General features: G+C 41.3%; 1 protein-coding gene across 1 annotated transcript; it reads left to right on the plus strand.

The window, feature by feature from the left end:
- The first annotated feature begins 8139 nt into the window (after positions 1 to 8139).
- On the plus strand, positions 8140 to 16759 carry CHMP1B (charged multivesicular body protein 1B). The gene is made up of 8 exons (XM_063346432.1): positions 8140 to 8379; positions 10882 to 10979; positions 11680 to 11826; positions 12511 to 12579; positions 12955 to 13062; positions 14036 to 14079; positions 14948 to 15020; positions 16052 to 16759. Exons 1-8 carry the CDS (start codon positions 8364 to 8366, stop codon positions 16094 to 16096), a joined length of 600 nt encoding a protein of 199 aa, XP_063202502.1. The 5' UTR covers positions 8140 to 8363; the 3' UTR covers positions 16097 to 16759.
- The last annotated feature ends 2725 nt before the right edge of the window (positions 16760 to 19484 follow it).

Below are 19484 nucleotides of genomic sequence, written 5' to 3' on the forward strand. Positions count from 1 at the left end.
CCCCCAAGATGCACGATCAGCATTTGAAGAAGTCTCAGTTGATATAATTTACCCTGAAATATTTATTTCCTCCTCCATGAAGTAGTAAATTTCAAATGAAAGCCCGCAGAGAATAAGCAATTTATGTATTTTAATGACAATGTTTACAAATACATAAAATACATAAGTTTCATGGCAGTCTTTACTAACACCTTGGTATGTCTCTACATCTGCACCCACAGTAGACAAAATATTTCACTTAGGTTGCTGAAGACAAACGCTGGCTACTGTGCTTCTTCCAAATTTCTTTGCGTTTTTTTAGTCATGAAAATTCAGTGATGTATGTCAGTAAAAACAATATAAACTGTATCTCCCTCCTGATGCTGCTTGTCTCTTAATCACTGCAACACTGATAGGATTGGATAATAAACAGGTCAATAATCCTTAAAATCTTCTCTGCAGTTTAATCTTCTTAAAAGCGACAGGACTCTGTAGGGAATAAGCCACATCATGTGCAGATAAGAACAAAAATAATAGGTAGGTGAGAGAGTGGAGACCACCTGAAGTGTTCACTTTTGCAGTTAAATTCTGTACTCCAGCATAACTGCAGTTAAACGACGCGGTGTTTGGGGTGAAATCCATCTCCCGTTGAGTCAACAGAAATCCTAGTACTTCACATACTGCATACTGACATCAGTCGAACAAGTAATTGCAAAGCAATAAAATCTATTTTTCTTGTGGCACGACTGCGACCACAATGTTGCCATGGCAATGATTGAGCTTCATTGGCAATATTTCATTTGCAATCCTCCAGCCATTTAAAAGTTTTTTTCAAAAAAATTGAATAAATGATAGTGTGAGTCAAAAACCCCGACAGGCTACTTTCTCTAGACATTCACTATTTGAAAAGTAGAAACAATAATTTGCAATTTCTCACAGATGCTATACCTATGGTTAAGCTTATCCTTCAAAGTGTTCAACTGACCACCTCTCTGAACTTTGTGACGTTAAATTTCACTCGAATACCCTGCTTTGATGAACATTTTCTCTGCTAGTGGTGTCACGGTACTGACACAGCTTTCGATCCATGAACGTTTCACAGCTTGATTACACCTTTCTCAATTTACTCTGGCTCTTTAATAGGGGAAGCCAGCACTGAAGTCAGAGGCAAGCAGGCTGATTTCATGGGGGTGTCCATAAAGTCCTCTCCTTGGTGCCCTTGTTCATCCTGCTAATGGCCATAGAATCATAGAATCATAGAATCATAGGGTTGGAAGGGACCTCTGGAGATCATCCAAGTACCTCTGCTGCTGCGAACGATGTAAGAGAAAAGGAAGGAAAGCAGTTCCCATGCGTTGGTTTGTAAATGCTCAGCTTTGCAGGAGGTTTGTGCTCTCGAGAAAATGGGAAAAACAGAGGAGCCCATCACCAGTAGCGTATTCCTTCAGTGGTCAAAAGGGAAGAGGGATTTAAGCTGGGATTTGGCTCTGTTAGTTCATGTCCTGAGCAGCACTGAGGAGGCCGTAGCCTAGTTGGCTCCCTCCTGTGTCAGCCGTGTGAATCTGATTTATGCTTCTTCAGGTTTGATTGAGGTAAAACGTTATATGCTCCTATTTCTGAGCAGTTTTTGCTGCTTTGTTCTCTAACATCATTGTGGATGATTAGGTCAGTTTTACTTCTCTTTGACATCACTGAAATGAATTATTTTTTTTTCAAAGTAGATGATCACTCCTAATAGTTCCTATCTAATGTTGCTGCCACCTCCGAATCATGGCCTAATTAATGAGTTCCAGTAATATCATAGGAAAAAAAATGCGGATATTCAATGATCTAGTGTCTGTTTCTGACCCTGGAAAGCCTTATACATTTAAGTAACTATTACTCATGAGAATTATTGCACGAGCTTCTGGGAGGTTGATTTCAGTAGGGCTGTTCATGCAGGAGCAGCCTGCTCACGGTTAATTCTCTATGAAATATATTAAAGCTCTGCTACACCTCTCCACAGGTTCGGTTTTAGAACCACAGACAATAATACTTGCTTCTGTGAACTAATGATATTGAGAATTATCTGCCAAGGTGGATCAGAGCCAGAAAATCACACACCGTAATTGCGTCTTCTCCCATCTCCTGAAAAGGTGCTTTACGTAGACCTCTCCTGTTCAAAGCACAGAGCGGTGCAGCTGCTGGTCGCTACACGCCTGTCACCGGTAGGTATTTCAAAGCTTTTACAGTCAGGATTCAGCAATCTTTATCATTATGATTTCAGACTCCCCAGACACAAGATAGAATAATTACTTTTACTAGCTTTGCTCAAAAGTGTCTTCTGCCACACTTATTACAGTTCATTTGCTATAAGTACTCCTACACCATTATCGTATCTACTAGCTATTCTTATCTGAATTTTGCACAGTGGGGGTAAATGAGGAAGCTGTCAGTTCAGATACATCACTTCATTGGCAGGGTTTTGCCTGAGATGCCGCAGCAGAACACAATATTAAAAATGCAGCAAGCGAGCTGCCTTTCCGAGTGCTACTGTGCCCGTCACCAGCCTGCGAGGCCATCGCTCCCGCGCTGCCCACCCAGACCCTCCCACCTCCACGTAAGAAAATAAGTTAGGGCAGTCCTCCGGACTCCTTGACCCAATCTCGAACTTCGTCTTCTGGCCTCAACCCCAGGAAGGACAGGTTTTCATTTTTAACTGAAGGAAGTGATTTATCCCTGCTGGCTTCCCATAAAAAGCAACAGCTAAATAACTCTCTTTCACAGGCGTATCTGAGGAATCCTATTCCTAATGTCAAGAATCTAAAAGGCATACAGATTGATCCTAATAAATGAACACAGACCTGAATTATCATAAAGCAGGATTAAATTGCCTGTTCCAATGCCTTTTCTGAAGACCCTGTTTATGAAGAATACAGATACCCGTGTTTAGGACTGAGAGGTAAGTTCATTCTCAGGATGAAAAAATGTGATTTCATGTTTGAAAGCTTAGCTAGTTATGAAGTAATAAATCAGCATTTTTTCCTAATCATTCTAGCATCTGAAGAAAGCCTCCTCTGACGGAAGTTGTGAAGATCAACCTTCTTAGCATTGTCCAATTTTCACCGTTTCTAACAGCTTGCAATTACCAGCCCTAAGACATTAAAAGACTATACTCAGTTTGGAAGAAAAATTGAAATCTTAATATCTATTTGTGTAACAAACAGATGACTTCGCATTAGCAAGGACTATTTGTACACTATAACGTGTTTTATACATTCCCTTTGAAAAATGCAGTCACTTCCCTATTCTGAAGGCTAATGGCACTCAAAGTGAATGAGTCAATAAACCAGCAAGAATGTTCTTCAGGTTTCAGCGGGATTAATCTAGTTATGTTAGCTAGAAAGAGTTGCTAAAGAAAAAAAGCCCTAGTCTGATAGTTTGTTTCATCTAAATTAAATGATGAATGACATCTAAAATCTCCCATGGAAGACCAAGTCTTGAAGAGAAAACTGTCTTGGCCTGAGTCTAACTGCAAGCTGTTCTCCTCTGAAACACGGTGCATTTAAATCGGAGAACCACTGTTATATTTACCCTGTAGCAAGCGAAGTCTGACCATGAAAAAGTTAGTGTTTGAACTTAGGGAGCAGAACGTGTTCGAGATGAATAACAATACTTTTAGCTTTCAGATTGAGTAGCTGTCAGTTTTTAATCAAGTCAAGTGTTATCAGAAATTAAGCTTATGACACTTCTCAGATGTGGGATGTCAAGACTGCATCACTTTCAATCACCAGAGAGCTGATTTTTTCCCCATTTGCCGCTGCCAGACGAGATGAGAGTCAAACAGTAGCGATGGCAACTGCGCTGCTGGGAATGATACCGAGAGGATTATTAACTACCCCGGTGTTCTTCTGGGACAGTGACAGACATGGAGATTTACTTTATGGTTAGCTGAAAGTTAATAAATGAGTGACTCAAGAAGTCTTTTAGTATCATAAAAGATTCGAGTCCGACTCCTCAGCTGCTGTAAATGGCTGGCATGCTGTTTGGAACGCCAGCAGGTGAGACTCCAGCCCTATTTATCTAAAGAAATAAAAGGCAATGAAAAAAATTTAACACCTTAAAACATATAATCTGTATTTTGTATCTAACTAGGATGTATAACTTTTTTGTAAAGGTACTCATTTTACTTCATCCTGTTAAAAATAAGCTATTTAAGTAAAAGCTGGAGGCAATCAGAAACACATTCTCTTAAAGTGATTTGAAGCCCTTCAGCTAACAATATGCTTGTGAACTTTATTTTTGGAAGTTCTGTTTCTACAATTATGTTCTATCTCGCAGTAAATTCAAAGGCAGAAGATCTTTTTTTTTCACTGTTTCCCAGGTGTTGAACAGCTCATTAGATATGATGAACGCTGCTGTCATTTTGTTCTTTGTTTTTTGGAGAAGTGGGGTTTGGGTGGGGGTCTGTCTTAGGTCTGCGCATAAAGCTATGCTGTTGTAAACATATAACACAATAAATGAGAGAGAGAGAACTCCTCAGTTCTTTCAAAATTATTGGTTCAGACTCTCGATCTTTTAATAACTAGACTTCGCAGCACTTATGTTAACAACTTCTGCCTGAAAGATACACCATCAGGGAAGGACCCGCATCTCGAGATATCAGAGTGACTCAGCGGGGTGACTCAAGAAAATAATTTAGCTTGCTGGAGGAACTACCACTTATTAAAGCAGACTGTCACGAGCTTATAAAATGTCATCTCCAGCTATTCGACAGCGAACACAACGCACATTTGATCTTTGTGTTCCTAGTGACCCGGAGAGAAATGCTGCACGCTTAGTGGGCTATCTTCTACTTGGGTATACTGAAATACGGGCAATAAACTGCAGAATTTTTGGAACTTTTTGATAAATACGATAAAAATAGAGTTTGGTATCAAATGCTTGTACAAAAGGCTTTATGTAGGCCATCCTTGGTGCTCTGAAGAAGGTTGAGGTCTCTGTTCTTCAGAATATTAACCTTGTTCCTGTGAACACCTGCGCTCACTGCAAGTCACTGAAAGCTCTTCCAGTAACTCCAGCGGGCCTTAACTCAGTACCGTTGCTCAGGTTATTTCTCTTTTTCTCAATGTATTAAAATTATGCAATTTAGTCTGGTTCTACCTGTTCAGCCTCAAAGGGAAGAGCACAGACTGCGCTATCCCAGAATAGCCTATGGCTGCAGGTAGGACACGCTGCAGGGAATTCAGTGGAGGGACGCAAAATTTATAGAAATATTGCGCGGGGTTTGCATTTCATTTAATTAGCTTCATGGAATAACGGTCTGTTTCCTTTGAAACGTAATTCCATTAGTTTCCTTTGCTACTGGAAGACAAGAAAGAGTAGCAACACAAAAACCTGATGTTACGAGTTTTCGTGCTTTCCTCAGTGCATCGGAATTTTACGTTATTTGCTTGTTAAGTTTAAAATGTATTATCACTAAAAAAGCATTACAGTATATTAATATTGTATTTCATTAATGAAACTTAACACCATAACCTGAGAGGGGTTAATCTTAAAAATAGAACAGAATTTTAAATGAAAGTATAAATAAGTTATAGGTAAGGCCTATAAATAAATTATAGGTAAGGCCAAAACTATGTTATCCTTGCCCTACGTATATAGAGATTTCATGTATGTGTGTGTATAGATACAAATATACGCCTATACGACCTGCTGTGTAATAACCTGGCTTTAGCCAAAAGTGCAGTGGCATAAACTACAGCATTATGCAGCAATTGAACACGTATTTATCTTTAAACTTCTGAACTAGTCCCATTGCTCTTTTGGTTTGTTTGAAGGTTGTTGACAGAAGTTTAAATGCTTTTTAAGGTTTGTTGAGCCAAGGATATATACCTAGCAACGGGTAGAAAAAAATACTGGCGTGACATGCTTCCCTGCCTCCTTAGTATGGTTACATACCTTGTTTATTTTATATTTTTATAATAAAAACATAAATATATTTTATATTAATCCCTCTTGATACAAATAAAAATATTCTGAGCTAGTCTGAAACTTGGCATATAGCATTTATGTATGAGAACCTAAACGGAAATATTAAATCAGCAACTTTTAGCTATTTTTTTCAGGGAGAAAATAAGGAGGCGTATCTCATCAACTTGTTAATCTTTTCCAAAATAAATACATCTAAGCCTGATTTTTCAACAAATATTTATGTGATACTTTGGAATCTTGAGGTTAAATTCTCAGTAGTAAGATGCTCACTCTTCAGTTATTATTATGGTTACACGGTTAAATTTACACACAATGAGTTGGTTTATTAGCACCCATAGGGCGACAGCGAGCGCCCACCGTTAAGCCGGTGCATAAGGGTCTGCAGCACTGGGGTTTTAAATGACATCTCCTTAGAACAGCGAACCCGTCTTCTTTTGGTTTTGGCTATATTTAGTGGGGATGTTATTTAAACTGGGGATGACCAGTGGGGCAGCAAACTTTGCTCAGGTTGGCAAGTCCTCGGTAGAAAGGTGAGAGCTGATTGCGAAGGACAGCAGATAGTGACTGGCCAAAAAAACTTCAGTGCAAATACATATGCAGTGATGCACATGGAGAAAAGAAATCTAATTTCACAAAAAAACCCCAAAGGTTCTGAGCCGCCTGTTACTCTTCAAGGACAAGTGTTGGGTTATGATGAAACTGAAAAGACTATTAGGAACCTCCGTGAAGGAACGGAGAACAAAATGGAAAATGCGATTACTGTTATCAACAAAACCAACACAATTTTACACGAAACCATTTCTCTGCAAGAAACGAAGCACGGAAAATGCTCGAAATGAAGCAAGACTGAAAAAGCAATGGCGAAGGGCGTTTTCTGGAAATTCCTACAGCCTAACCAATGTCACCTAGAAGGTGAGTAAGGAATGACTGCTTACTGCCCCTCCTGATAATGAACGGAGATGCTGTAGTGCAACTACCCAAGAGCAAGTTCAAAGCCAACAGCGGCACTTCCCACAGCGTGCTGAAATCGTCTAACATAGCACATCCAAGATGATGGCATTTTTCACGAACCTGAAGTTCTAGATGTAAAACACATCAGGCCATTAAATTCAGGATGGTGCAGAAATGTGCGGCTCAGGAGGTACCTCTATCACCAGTCCCCGGGGCTTGGAGAGTCCCCTGGGGAAGTGTCACCCCATGCCTGCCCTCTCCTTACACTGCTCTCCAGACACCCGCCATCAGCAGCCAGACGTGGGTGCTGCTTCGGCTTAGCATGCTCATCCTCCCGTTCCTGAGGTACTAATTACCATGCAGATGTCCCTGTAAGCTGCTCAAAGTTATGCATCACATTTCTTGAGCTCAGAGAATTTTATACCAGTATCTCCCGTCACAGACACTAACATCCTTTGCTCTTCCGTAACGACTGCTAATGACTCGCTCTGTGAAATGCAATGATGCACAGAATCATAGAACGATTTGGGTTGGAAGGGACCCTAAAGACCTCCCACCAGCCCAGGTTGTTCCAAGCCCCGTCCGACCTGGCCTTGAACCCCTCCAGGGATGGGGCAGCCACAGCTTCTCTGGGCAACCTGGGCCAGGGGCTCACCCCCCTCACAGCAAAGAATTTCTTCCCAATATCTAAAGCTCTAAAGCTCCCCTCTTTCAGTTTGAAGCCATTACCCCTCGTCCTATCACTACATACCCATTCAAATTCCTATAGTTGTTCTACACGTTAAGTGGCCCTCAAACATTACAATGCAAAGTTTATTCTTAACGTCTTTATTAGAAAGGGATAGGTAAGAGCCAAAATAGCTGCCGGAGGAAGTAATTTCTATCTGCCAGTGCTTCCAGGTTGTGCGTGTGCAGCTGCCAAACCCAAGGCAAACCCCTCACGCCACCATCCTACGGCTTCCCACCCGCCCTCACCCAACGCTACTGCGTTTGTACTCTGTGTTTTTGTGCTTTTCCCTCCAGGATGGGCCTCTGCTCCTCCACTGCTGAGGCTCCCGGCGCTGCCGGGCCTGCTGCTGAGAGGGGCCTTCGCCCCACCCCACCCCTGGGGGGCCGAGCCCGGGCCTCCCGCGCCCGGCAAGCGGCCTGTCCGTCCAGCCCGGAGCCTGCACAGCCCAGCCCTCCGCCGGTGCCAGCGATGGCGGCGGGAGCACTGACAGAGCCGGCTGAGGGAAGGCGAAGGGCCGAGGAAACGTCCCCGCGGCCTCAGGCGGCCGTGCCGCCGTGAGGAGACGGGCGGCCGCGCGCTCCCGCTCCGCCCCGGCGCGGCTGCGCGCGGCGGGGCGGGGTCACCGGAAGCCGGAGCCGCCACAGCGCCGAGCCAGGGGCCGAGCGCCGGCCGAGCCCCGCGTCCACCCCGCTCCGCTCCACCGCGCCGGCCGGAGCGCCGCCGAGCCGCCATGTCCAACATGGAGAGTATCCTCGGGGCGCGGAGGCCTGGCGCTGCCGGCCCTCACGGGGCGGGGGCTGCGGCCTGGGCTGGGCTGGGCTGGGCTGGGCTGGGGGGAGGCCGCGGCGCCGGGTCCGGCCTGGGGTCTGTCCGGGCCGGTTGGGAGCCGGCACTTCTGCGGCTGGTGGCCGCTCGGGCCTCTCCGCCCGGGGAGGAGACGCGGCAGGGTGCGGTGGGAAGGAGGAAGCGAGTCCCTTCCCTCATGGCGGCCGTCGGTTGTTGCTGGGGAAGCGGGGCGGCCCGGTGGGGGACGGGGACCTCCCTTCAGGGGGCCTTTTCCAGGGGGAGGAGGGTTTGCGGTGTTTGTGTGACACTGGTGGGAGCTGTGCTTTGTCAGCTTGGGGATTGTCGTCCCTGCCTGGATGGAGAAGGGAACGGGAAGTTCAGCGTCTCTTTCCCAGGCGAGATCAGCTAACCTTAGCTGGGGGGTGAGGGGCAAGGCAGCGTCACCTCTCCCAGGGCTGCAGGGGGACAGCCCAGTCCCTGGGGCAGAAAATGCAGTTTGCGGTGTAGAGTAGTGCAAATTGTGAAGCAGGGACATCTGACACGCCATACATGTAATAGGTGTAATAATAATACATCCAGTGCAGTGTATAGGCTGGAGTGATGTCAGCAGCTAACTCGTCAGCCGTCCCCCCACACAGCGACCACTGTCAGCTGAACAAACCCGTCCGTGTTTCCCGCTGTTGAAAAGAAGTTAGACACAGGGAAAAAACCCTTATGGACAAATTAAGCCTTTCTTGCTGTATAAAACTATCTTAACGTGCAGGGGCGAAAAAAGCCTTAAGGATTACAGGGGTGGAAGTGAGCTGGCGTTGCCAAGTGTTATGGTAGGGACTGACGGGAGTGCTGGAGCAGGTGACCGTGAGTCACGGTTAGTGCTGGAAGTTCGGTTTCACTCGGGTTATGGCACATTGAGAAAGACACTTCAAGGGAGGAGCGAGTCTGTGCTCGTCATGGGATGGAGGGGCTGTGGAGGTGGCAGGGTGAGCTATTTTAATGTCAAAGGTAAATGCCCCAAGTGAGTAACTGAGGAAGTTATTTCAAAATAAACTGCTCTGAGATGCTGTTTCAGTGTAATTGGTATAAATAGGTGATGTCATGTTTTACCTGGTTGTTCGGATCTCTGACCTGAAGTACACTTAAATGAACAACCTAAAGGTATTTTCCTGTTTCGTAAATTACCTAATCTGTGACTCAGTGCAATATACTTAGTGCTGCTGAAAGAGATAGTGACCTACGATTTAAAGGAAAGAAATATAAATACAAGTGGCGATTCCAGCGTTACTGGTAGCTACCTTAATAGATATCCTAGCTATACAGGCGCAGCTGTTACCTTTTTCTAGCGTGTTTATAGGATGGGATAATAAATATATCAACAGACTTCCTAATGTCTTCAGGTTGCTGTCAGAGCTCTAAGATGCATGTCTGGACTTTAAAGGAAAAAACCCAGTTCTGGAATAGTTTATATACTTGAAATATTAAAGAAACCTCAAGTACCTTATAATGTTTAGCTTCATGTGCTTCCATTTAACAGTTAAGCATCTTAGTACTTGCTGCATCTTCTTCTTGGGATTTCAAAAAGTGGCATGAAAGAAGCCTGTAGAGCTTTGTGCTTCCATTTTGTTCGAGAGAGACTGAAATTATTTGGAAGCTTTCATCAACAGTATTTTAAGAGTATGGTTTTTTAATTGTTATTTTTGCAGCACATTGTTCTCTGTCAGTACCAGTTTAATGCAGTCATTCTAAGTCACTATGAAGGCTTGTTCTGGTGTCTTCTTGGAGCTTTCATCTTAAGCAGGACTTGAACTTTTTGAAAAGGAAAGTTTCTCTTTCTGCCTTAAGTTTTCTTTCCCCAAAAGTCAGATGACAGAGCTGTTGGTGACCCCAGGATTGCTCACATGACCCCGGGCTGGGAGGCTGCTGTAGCTTGAAAGGGAAGCCCTGCCTCCTGATTCGTACCTGGGCATGGTCAGCCAAGCCAGTTTTCTGTTGCATTGTTCATTTGTCTGTTGTTTCTCAGTGGCTGTTTTTTCAGATGGTGAGGTCTCAGGCAGGCCAGTACGTTGCCTTTCCATTTCACTGAGAGTTGTGGACTCCGTGTGTGTGAGTGAAAGTATCTGGCAGAGTAAGACTCTCAGTTCCTCTCGGGGGATGCTTGGTTTGTTGTATTTATCAGGCTGAGGTAGGTTTGATGTTAAAATGTGCCAGTTTGGGATCTGAACGTGTTTTTTATGGCCTTACATTTTAGAACCCAGATGATATGTGACATTATAATTGTAAAGCAGCTTGGTAGGTCTCCTTATTGTGTGAATTTCAAGGGCTTACTGAAATAACATTTTCCAAGTTCTAGTATCACTAGCAGGGAAGCACAGTATATGCTAGGTTTGGTAGCACTTTGAACAGGAGAGTGAAATACTGCAATGCAAGGATCGATTCTGTTCTCAAACCCTTAACTTGCGCTGCAGAACACCTGTTTAATTTGAAGTTTGCTGCAAAGGAACTCAACAGGAACTCAAAAAAATGCGACAAAGAAGAAAAGGCTGAGAAAGCTAAAATTAAGAAGGTAAGCAGCGAGTCTGAACAAGCTCTTTAAATCTGTTGTTTACATATTATAGCAGGAAAATATCTGGTGTTTTTACCATTTGCCCAGTATGCATGCTAATAATATTGTGATAGATGCTTGTGATTTAAAATATATGGCAATAAAATATGGCTATTAATGCCCATGCATTAATAAATGTGAGGATACATTCGTATGTAACCTCTTGTACAGCTTGTGGCTTTTGCTTTTTGAGAAGATTGTCTTGTATGTATTTTGTTAGAGACTGTTGTTCTCGAAGTTAAAAATATTTAATGTTTATCATTTTGTATTAAAGGGGCTTATGAAGAGGAACTTCAAGAGAGAGACTAAATTTATGTGACTGTATTTTTGTCCATGAGATACAACCATACCAACTGTATCTGTGTTTGAGTCTTGATACTGAAAACCTTTTTTTGGAATGAGATATGTTTCTGTAGCTCTGTAAAACCTTCTACTTGAAGTGCATGCTAGATACCTTCCTTGGAAAGAAGTTCACACCTTGAAAAAGTTTGAGAAATATTGGAGGAGGAGGGAGGGTTATGTGTTCTCTTTTGATAGAAAAGATACTGTGAGCAATTGATGCTTATTTCATTTTTGAGATAGGCTATTCAGAAGTGATGTTTACAAGAGCAGGGAAGATTAAAATGCTTTTGCGCTTTTATTTTTTTCCTTTTTTCAACAGGCAATCCAGAAGGGTAACATGGAAGTCGCACGAATACACGCGGAAAATGCAATCCGGCAGAAGAATCAAGCCATCAATTTCTTGCGCATGAGTGCCAGGGTAGATGCTGTAGCAGCAAGAGTTCAGACTGCAGTGACAATGGGCAAGGTAAATCCGTTTTCACAAATCTGTTGCAAGGATGAGACCTCTGATCTTCTAAGAAGTGATTTAATTCTGTTTGTAATGAGCTGGAAAGTTTCGATTTTGGTTTCAGATGTAGACAACAGTAAATCAGGTACTGGAATTCCCCTGGCAGCTGCTCTTTACTGTCTTTTGTAGCTTGTAACTTCTGTTAGCTGTTATTACTCATGCTCATAAGGATACAGTGTGTTTTGCAGGTTACACTGTTAATATTATTTTGCAAAGATAGTGTTCCCCTTCCAAATACATAAAGTCATGACATGGGACTTGTGATTCCAAAAATCTTTTTTTAGCTCTCGTAGTTTTTTAACGTACACTACTGTACTGCTTTTCAGCCAGAGAGTTTATTGTGCCATGTGATCTATGTACCAAATATATACCTTAACTTTGCGGGTCTCGAGACCTGGTAAAAGTTAATGCCATATGTACCTTAATTTTTAGGGAATTTCAGCTCAGAATGTGTATTTCAAGTGGTTGAGTTAATTTATAGAATTTGAAATGGTAGGAGCCATAAAAAGTCACGTTCTAGACGGCAATAATGTGTGCCCTGCTATTTGATACTGTAGAAACTCTGTGGATGGAGATAAGAGAGATTGGTAAGAAACTGCTTATCTTTTTTTCTTTGTAATAATTTCCTTTACCTCATTTCAGGTAACAAAGTCAATGGCAGGGGTAGTTAAGTCTATGGATGCCACACTGAAGAGCATGAACTTGGAGAAGGTAAATATTTTTCTTGGAGATGCACATGAAAAGCAGAAAGGGCAATGGACACAAGTTTTAAAAAGGGAAATTCCAGTCAAGAGAAAAGGTTTTGCAGTGAGGTTGGGAGATCCTGGAACAGGCTGCCCAATGTGTGCGTGAAGTCCCTGTAAATGGAGATGCTCAGAACTTGACTGGACAGGGTCCTGACCTGCATGCTTGAACTGCAGTGTTAAATCAGCTTCAGAGTTGACACTGGGAGGGCAAGGGGGCCAAGCTTCTGATCTCCAGAAGCTGCTTGCCACCGTCATTATAGTGTGGTTCTATTTTTGCGAGCTGAGATATATTTCTCTTCTGTTAACTGCAGATCATTGATTTGATTCATATTTTTAATAGATATCTGCACTAATGGATAAATTTGAGCATCAGTTTGAAACACTAGACGTTCAGACACAACAGATGGAAGACACAATGAGCAACACTACTACGCTAACAACGCCACAGGTAAGAATAGTAATTTTTTTTTTAAATGAGATCTTAAATTACGTGTCTAAACTGTATGGAAATGTCTGATTCTCTTCTTTCTGCCTACTTTGAGACATGGCAGCAACTGGAGCCTTTTCACTTTTGCTTTGTGATGAAGAGACTATTTCAAATTATAGTCACGCATACAGAGGAACAAATACATGTATTTTAGTCTGTTTCACTCTTATAGCAGGCTTTGTTTTATATTGTATCTTGAAAACTTTAACCCTTCTGAGTAAGCAGTTTTGATGAGTTCTTAATGAACTTAGAAACAAGAAGGCACTGCAGCATTAATTATAAAAGCAGAATACGCTGTGAGAAAATCAATAGTTCTAACTCACTGATATTAACAAAATGATGTTAGTCACCATCAGATTTGTAGAAGTATGAACAATGCAAAGGTCATCAAGTGCCTGCTTTCAATTTATGGACATGTGTTTACTAAAATAAATCCTTAAACAGTGTGTGACATGGTTAAGAATTCCTAGCACCTATCCCCATGTGCTATTTCATAAGGAGCTAAATGTGCTATTCCAACAGAATTTTTGTTTTGTAAATAAAATAAACAAACTTAAACCTGAATCCAGTAAACCAAATCAATTGGAGATGGGTTTTTTTCCATGTTGTGCAAAGCAGTGTTTTAGTAGCTAATAACCAACACTTGAAGTATTCGAGCATATGTTTGGGGTTTTTTTACAGATAAGTTGAAGTCTTTAGAAGCATGGTTTCAGAAGCTAGAGTTCAATTAATAGGCTTTTAACAGGCTGAGCACCTGTACTCATTATTTTTGAGTTCATACAGGGCCCTCTGGTGGTTAAGCACAAAAATATTCTGTGAAAGACAGTTGCCTTTAAATCAGTTCTGTTAAAATAATTTCTGTTCTCAAGATTTAACAGAAGAGCTTGTCATAAACTACAATATGCAACAGTCAATTTTGTTTTCTTTACTCTAGAACCAGGTGGATATGCTTCTACAGGAAATGGCAGATGAAGCAGGGTAGGTAAAATTTTGAGTGACTATTTCTTGAATAAATCTTGGTTCCAACAACCCTTTCTGCTTAACTTGAAGGTCAGATACCCTTGTTTTATGTGTATTTGTTTCTTGGAAGCAGAGAAGAATCACTGTTTTCCTTTCACCTCTGGGCGTCATTCTTGTAATAGTTTAGTTGCCAGTATTTCATTTTGTTTTCATTCAAAGATACTGTGAATGTCAGGATGCAGGGCTGGTTGTGCAAAAGCCTAAAATCGTACGTCACTTGTCATATCAGTGTTTTATTATTTACTTGGATTTGCTTTAGCATTAGCGATCCTTGCCATGTTTTCTCCATGCTTTTCCTCTTTTTTTCCCCCTCTTACCACATTTAAACTTCCTGTAGTTCTGCTCTCACTAGCTAGACATTGCAAAACGGGTCATTGTGACATATTTAAGCCTTTGGGGATATACTGAAATATTTCAGAGAATTTTACATGCCTTCTTGGTGACACATAAGTTGGAAGTTCCACTCTGTTGGCTTGAGGATAAATACATTTGACAAATTTTTTAGTAAAACTTTTTTTTTTTAATGAGTGAACTTTTTGTCATTCATACATATGCCATGTCTAAAATACCTCTGTTAAACAGCAATCTTTCCGAGTACTGAATAATCAGAGTTCATCTAGCTATTGCTGGTTACAATATATGACTTGTCTTCTTGGTAATGAATCAAATTTATTGATGAGGTTGTCTAACTAGCTGGAGTACAGCATTCATGGGATGCTGGTGGCCTCATGCTATCTCAGTATTGCTCTGCTTGTCAATTATTGTTGTTCTTTCTTTAGCCTTGTATGCCTGAGTTGTTATTTTTTGTTTTGTTTTCTCCTATTAGTCTTGATCTGAACATGGAACTACCTCAAGGACAGACAGGTTCTGTTGGTACAAGCGTTGCCTCAGCAGAACAGGTAAATGTTAGATTCATTTGAAATCAATCTTTTATAGAGAAATGTGGTATGAGAATTAATGCTTCACTTGGTCAATATAGGCTTGCTAAATTGTAATTAGATTTTAGTTGTCCAAAAGAAATAGTGTGTAGTTAAAACAGTCTTGTAATCAAAATAATTTTAACAATACAATTGTCTGCTTAGTAAATCCAGAAAGTTTAGATGTTTCAGGTGTGCTCTTGCATGGGTATTTCTCAGACTTCCAAACAGCTGCCTCTCCTACCGACTCCAAATTTGATAAATCCAGCCATCTCCCGTAGTGTACACAAGGCCTTTGGGATTGGCTTTTTTTCCCCTTTGATGTGTGAAAGGTCTTACGGGACTAGTGCAAAGGATTCCACGTTTGCTGTACATGGATAGCTTAGAATTTCTTGTGCATGAGCAGATCTCTGATGTCGAGGTTGCACACATATTTTGGTGAGTTGCTTTTCCCATTCTAGGGGAATATATTCGAGGGAATGGAAAGAGAACAGTTCATTTCTGTCATCCCGTCTTTGTGCAGAAGGCTTTAGGGAGCCTCACCTTAACTGAACAATGTTTGGGAAGCCCCAAGTATTGCACATTCTTTGAAAAGTTCAGTTTTGCTTTATACCAGGCCCCCTAGAACAGTTAGACCTACGGCTATCTCGCTAAAGCAGGTCAGTTGGATACCAGCCTTGGTCAGTCAAGGCTGCATCCAGATAAGGATGGAGTTCTCTAAGAGCTTATTTACACTTGCAAAGATGATACATAAAAAAACCCCCAACTTTACCTCTACTTGCAGTGTTCTGAAACTCCTTCCTAGGTATCCACTGCTGGAGGTAAGATGGCTGTGTGGACCTCTGGTCTTGCCTGGTACAGCCATTCTTGAGGTTTTCAGCAAATCTTGTTATGAGTTGTGCATGAGATAATCTCATATCATCTGGACGTGAGATTGACTGTTGCAGAACTTTGCAAAAATTAAATTTTCTTATTACTGATAGCTGGTTTCTTTGTGTTTTACAATTCTGCAGGATGAGCTGTCACAGAGATTGGCCCGCCTACGTGATCAAGTTTAAGTTAAACAAAGCTACAGTTCTTTGTACATGCTTTCAAAATACCCTGTCTGTAACTAACCCTTCACTACACTAGAAAGGTGTATACAGTATGGCTTAGGTGTTTGAGTATTTGTAATATAGGGTACTTCACTCCTAGCTTGCTACTCTTTCTAAAATACATTAAGTAACCCAAAAATATCAGCTCTCTAATGTCCTTTTCTGTACATTTTGAAGTTGATATATTTTTTTGCAAGCGTTTTTCACAAAATCGAGTTGATATTCTAAGTCAGCTAGTAATGTTGGTACATTCTAGCTAAAAGAAAAGCAGAGTGTCATTGATATATATTTTAAATTATGAAGTGATTTTTTTAAATTATGAGAACTGTTTATGGTTGGAGAACTGATGTATTCAGTTCAGATGATTGTTGTAGATAACTTTCTTACACAGCCAAACTCCTGGAACACGCAAAGGTGGACAGCGTGGACTTCATCGAAAATATGCTTGTTAAAACAAATAAGTGGACTTCAGTCTGAATTTTTTAGCCTTTTAAAGGTAGGGTAATGGTGCTGAAATTAGTGGTTTAGTTCAAAAATGAGTTACCGACAGTTGTTTTCATATAATTGGGAACTTGTACGGTGTCGATACTTTAGTACAGGAGGAATAAAATATATTTTTCAACTCTCTGTCAGTTCTGTTAAATGTTGCAGCTTGCTGGTTGTTTAATGTCAAGTGCTCTAGCTTCTCCATTTTGCTTTTTTCTCGGTATCCTGGGGTGCAGCCAATTACGCCGCTCACACTTCTGTTTCTACCACCATAACATCTAGTTCCTGTTAATAGGGAACTCACGCTACCCATTTTTATAGGTTCAGGCTGAGAAGCCTTGTATGGAGTAACTGAAGCCTGCTTTTCTCCATTCCTTCTTATTCTGTCTTTGCTTTTATACATAAGAAGGCAAGACTTGTCATCTTATTCCACCCTTCGGTGCTCTTCCGTGTATGAAAAATACAGAAGTGCCCTTTCTCAGGTTCAGATCTTCGCAGTCCTCCATGAGTCAAGGTCCCAGCCCTGTCTTCTCTCACCAGGGCCCTCCCTTAGATCAGCTTTTCCTCCTCTGCACCTCACAGCAGGTGAGTAGTAGACAAGTAGAATGGGCCAGGGCAGGCTGGTGGATGTCTACACCAGTTATGTTGGATGAAGAACAGCCACTTTACTTTGTAAGGTATCATATTGCTCTCTACAGATAAAATGATTTATAATATTGCAGTTGTATGGAGAAGCTAGTTTGTTTTAGTGATCCCTTTATATTTCTGCACAGTAAGAGAGAATCTACTGGTTGCTTTCAGTAGCTTCAAACTCTGGCTGCAATTGTGAAGTAAAGAAATGGTTGTAGAAATCTGTATCTGAGACGCCTTGTGATGTGTTGTGATAAACAGTGATGTTAAAATCCTCTTTCTGACTTTTAGGGCTTGTTTTTGTTGTTTTATCCTTGTAGGGGTGAGGGAAGGTGTGACGCACTAGAGTTAGAATTAGTTCTTAGTTTGCTGGTGTTCAGGATCACATGGCTTTTCCAGTGTTGGGGAAATATTCAAGAAAATAAAATACTTTGGCTTTTTTTTTTCAGTGAAAGCATGCAAAACCAAGGAAACATTTCAGAGCCGTTTCAAATGATGTTTTGGATGTGTTATTCAGATCACTTTCAAGGTTTAGCAGGATGTTATGTACTGAAGTATTCAAGGCTGCTGTAAAGATAAGGAAAATAAGATAGACAAAACAACCTAAAATGTTGTGGAATTGTCTCTCACACTGGTGGCCTGAACTAAAATGTTTAAAATGTGATCTTTTCACTTGTTTACATTTATTTTCAGTGCAGCTTTCTTTTAAATGCCTTTAATGCTCCTCTTGTAAATAGGAGAAATTGGAAGGTGTTTAAAAACCATGTACTCGCAACTGTAGTCTTGGTACAGTCCTTTCAAATTAGTAATAAAACATCTTAGGAAAGGGACCATACACTACACTTCTTTTCCCCAGCTCCTTCTGAACAGCATAACAAAAACATAATGGTAAATCTATGCAACCAGGTTACCCACAACTGTGGTAACTGCTTGTGTGTGTGCCTTGGCCTCGCTGAACTTATTTTATTTTTTTGACGTTTAATTGCTCCATATCTCACGATAGGGTTGGAAAGTTACTGTTGTGTAGTAAATCCACATCTGAGTTTATTTTGCAGCTACTTGTTGATGGAGCTGTACCATAAAATACTGAGGGTTTCAGTGTTTAATATTAGACAACTTCAACTAGCTTGTCTGGCTTATTTTAATGATAAAGATTATGCTGCATTTAGACTGTTCCTGGTCATTCCTAAACTATTTGAGGGCGTAAACAGCAATTCTGAGAGCCCGTGTATTTGCTTTTCTGAGCGTGTGGCCTTGTCGTGGGCCTTGGGGCTTCGGAGGAATTTAAAAATAGAGGGAGAAGAGACTGATTAGATTGCTGCAAGATAAGTACTAAACAAGCTTCCTTATCTCACTGGCTACACACAGCCTGCTTCATAGTTTGGATCTTACGCCGGGCTTGCGAACTCCAGTACCAGAATAGATTTCCTGTATCATTTGTTCAAAGGAATTAACAAGTAAACGTAAAGGCTTGACTGACAGAATTAATCTTACCTCTGTGGGACTATGATGCAAACAGGTAGGCAGGCTTAGCCAATTTGGGGAAGAATCACGTGTTTGAAACAATGAATTTTTGCCCTGCTGACTTCACTCTGAGAATTGCCACGTATTTCAGCGGGGCCAGGATTTTGTACTGGTTACTTCTGTGTATAGATCTCCTGCCCTCTCCTGGGGAAAAGGATTTCTTTTCTCTTTAGAAGCACTTGTGTACAAGAGCTGGCATTCAGAACGTATTAACAGTTACATTTTGAATGTATATATTTTTCTCAAGTCTTTTGGAAATGCTTGAAACTGAAAGTTACTCTTAGAGCAATATTTGAGTTTTGTATCCTTCCTCCATTCAAGCTCTCCTCAAAACATTTGCTCTTTCCTGAACAGCTCTGGCTCCTCACTCCTACATCGCTTGCGTTTCTTGTCAGATGACTCTTAGGTGTTTGTAGAAGTTCATTTCATGTTAAATAAATGGTATGTGCTTTTCCGTACCTGATTAGCAGTTATAATATCTCAATATTTATGCTTATGAGCAGACACATCTGAAGTGAAACATTGCTTGAAATGTTGCAAGATGGTTTTGCTCAACGCTTTTTTTCCTTGGTTACTAAAACCGCTTGTGTATGGTAGCGTTAGTCTTCATTCATTTGAATTCCAAAACTGAAAGCCATGAAGAGCTTCAGATGAAAGGAGAGGAAGGAAAGGAAGGACAAGAACTTTAACTTTCTTGATTGCAATGGGATAA

This window comes from Chroicocephalus ridibundus, chromosome 9 (assembly GCF_963924245.1).
Source record: "Chroicocephalus ridibundus chromosome 9, bChrRid1.1, whole genome shotgun sequence".
In the NCBI taxonomy this organism is placed as follows: domain Eukaryota; kingdom Metazoa; phylum Chordata; class Aves; order Charadriiformes; family Laridae; genus Chroicocephalus; species Chroicocephalus ridibundus.

Excerpts from the sequence above, each read along its gene's own strand:
- CHMP1B (XM_063346432.1), top strand. Across the intron at positions 13,063-14,035 it reads CTACGCTAACAACGCCACAG|AACCAGGTGGATATGCTTCT; the intron begins GTAAGAATAGTA and ends TCTTTACTCTAG. Across the intron at positions 15,021-16,051 it reads GCGTTGCCTCAGCAGAACAG|GATGAGCTGTCACAGAGATT; the intron begins GTAAATGTTAGA and ends ACAATTCTGCAG.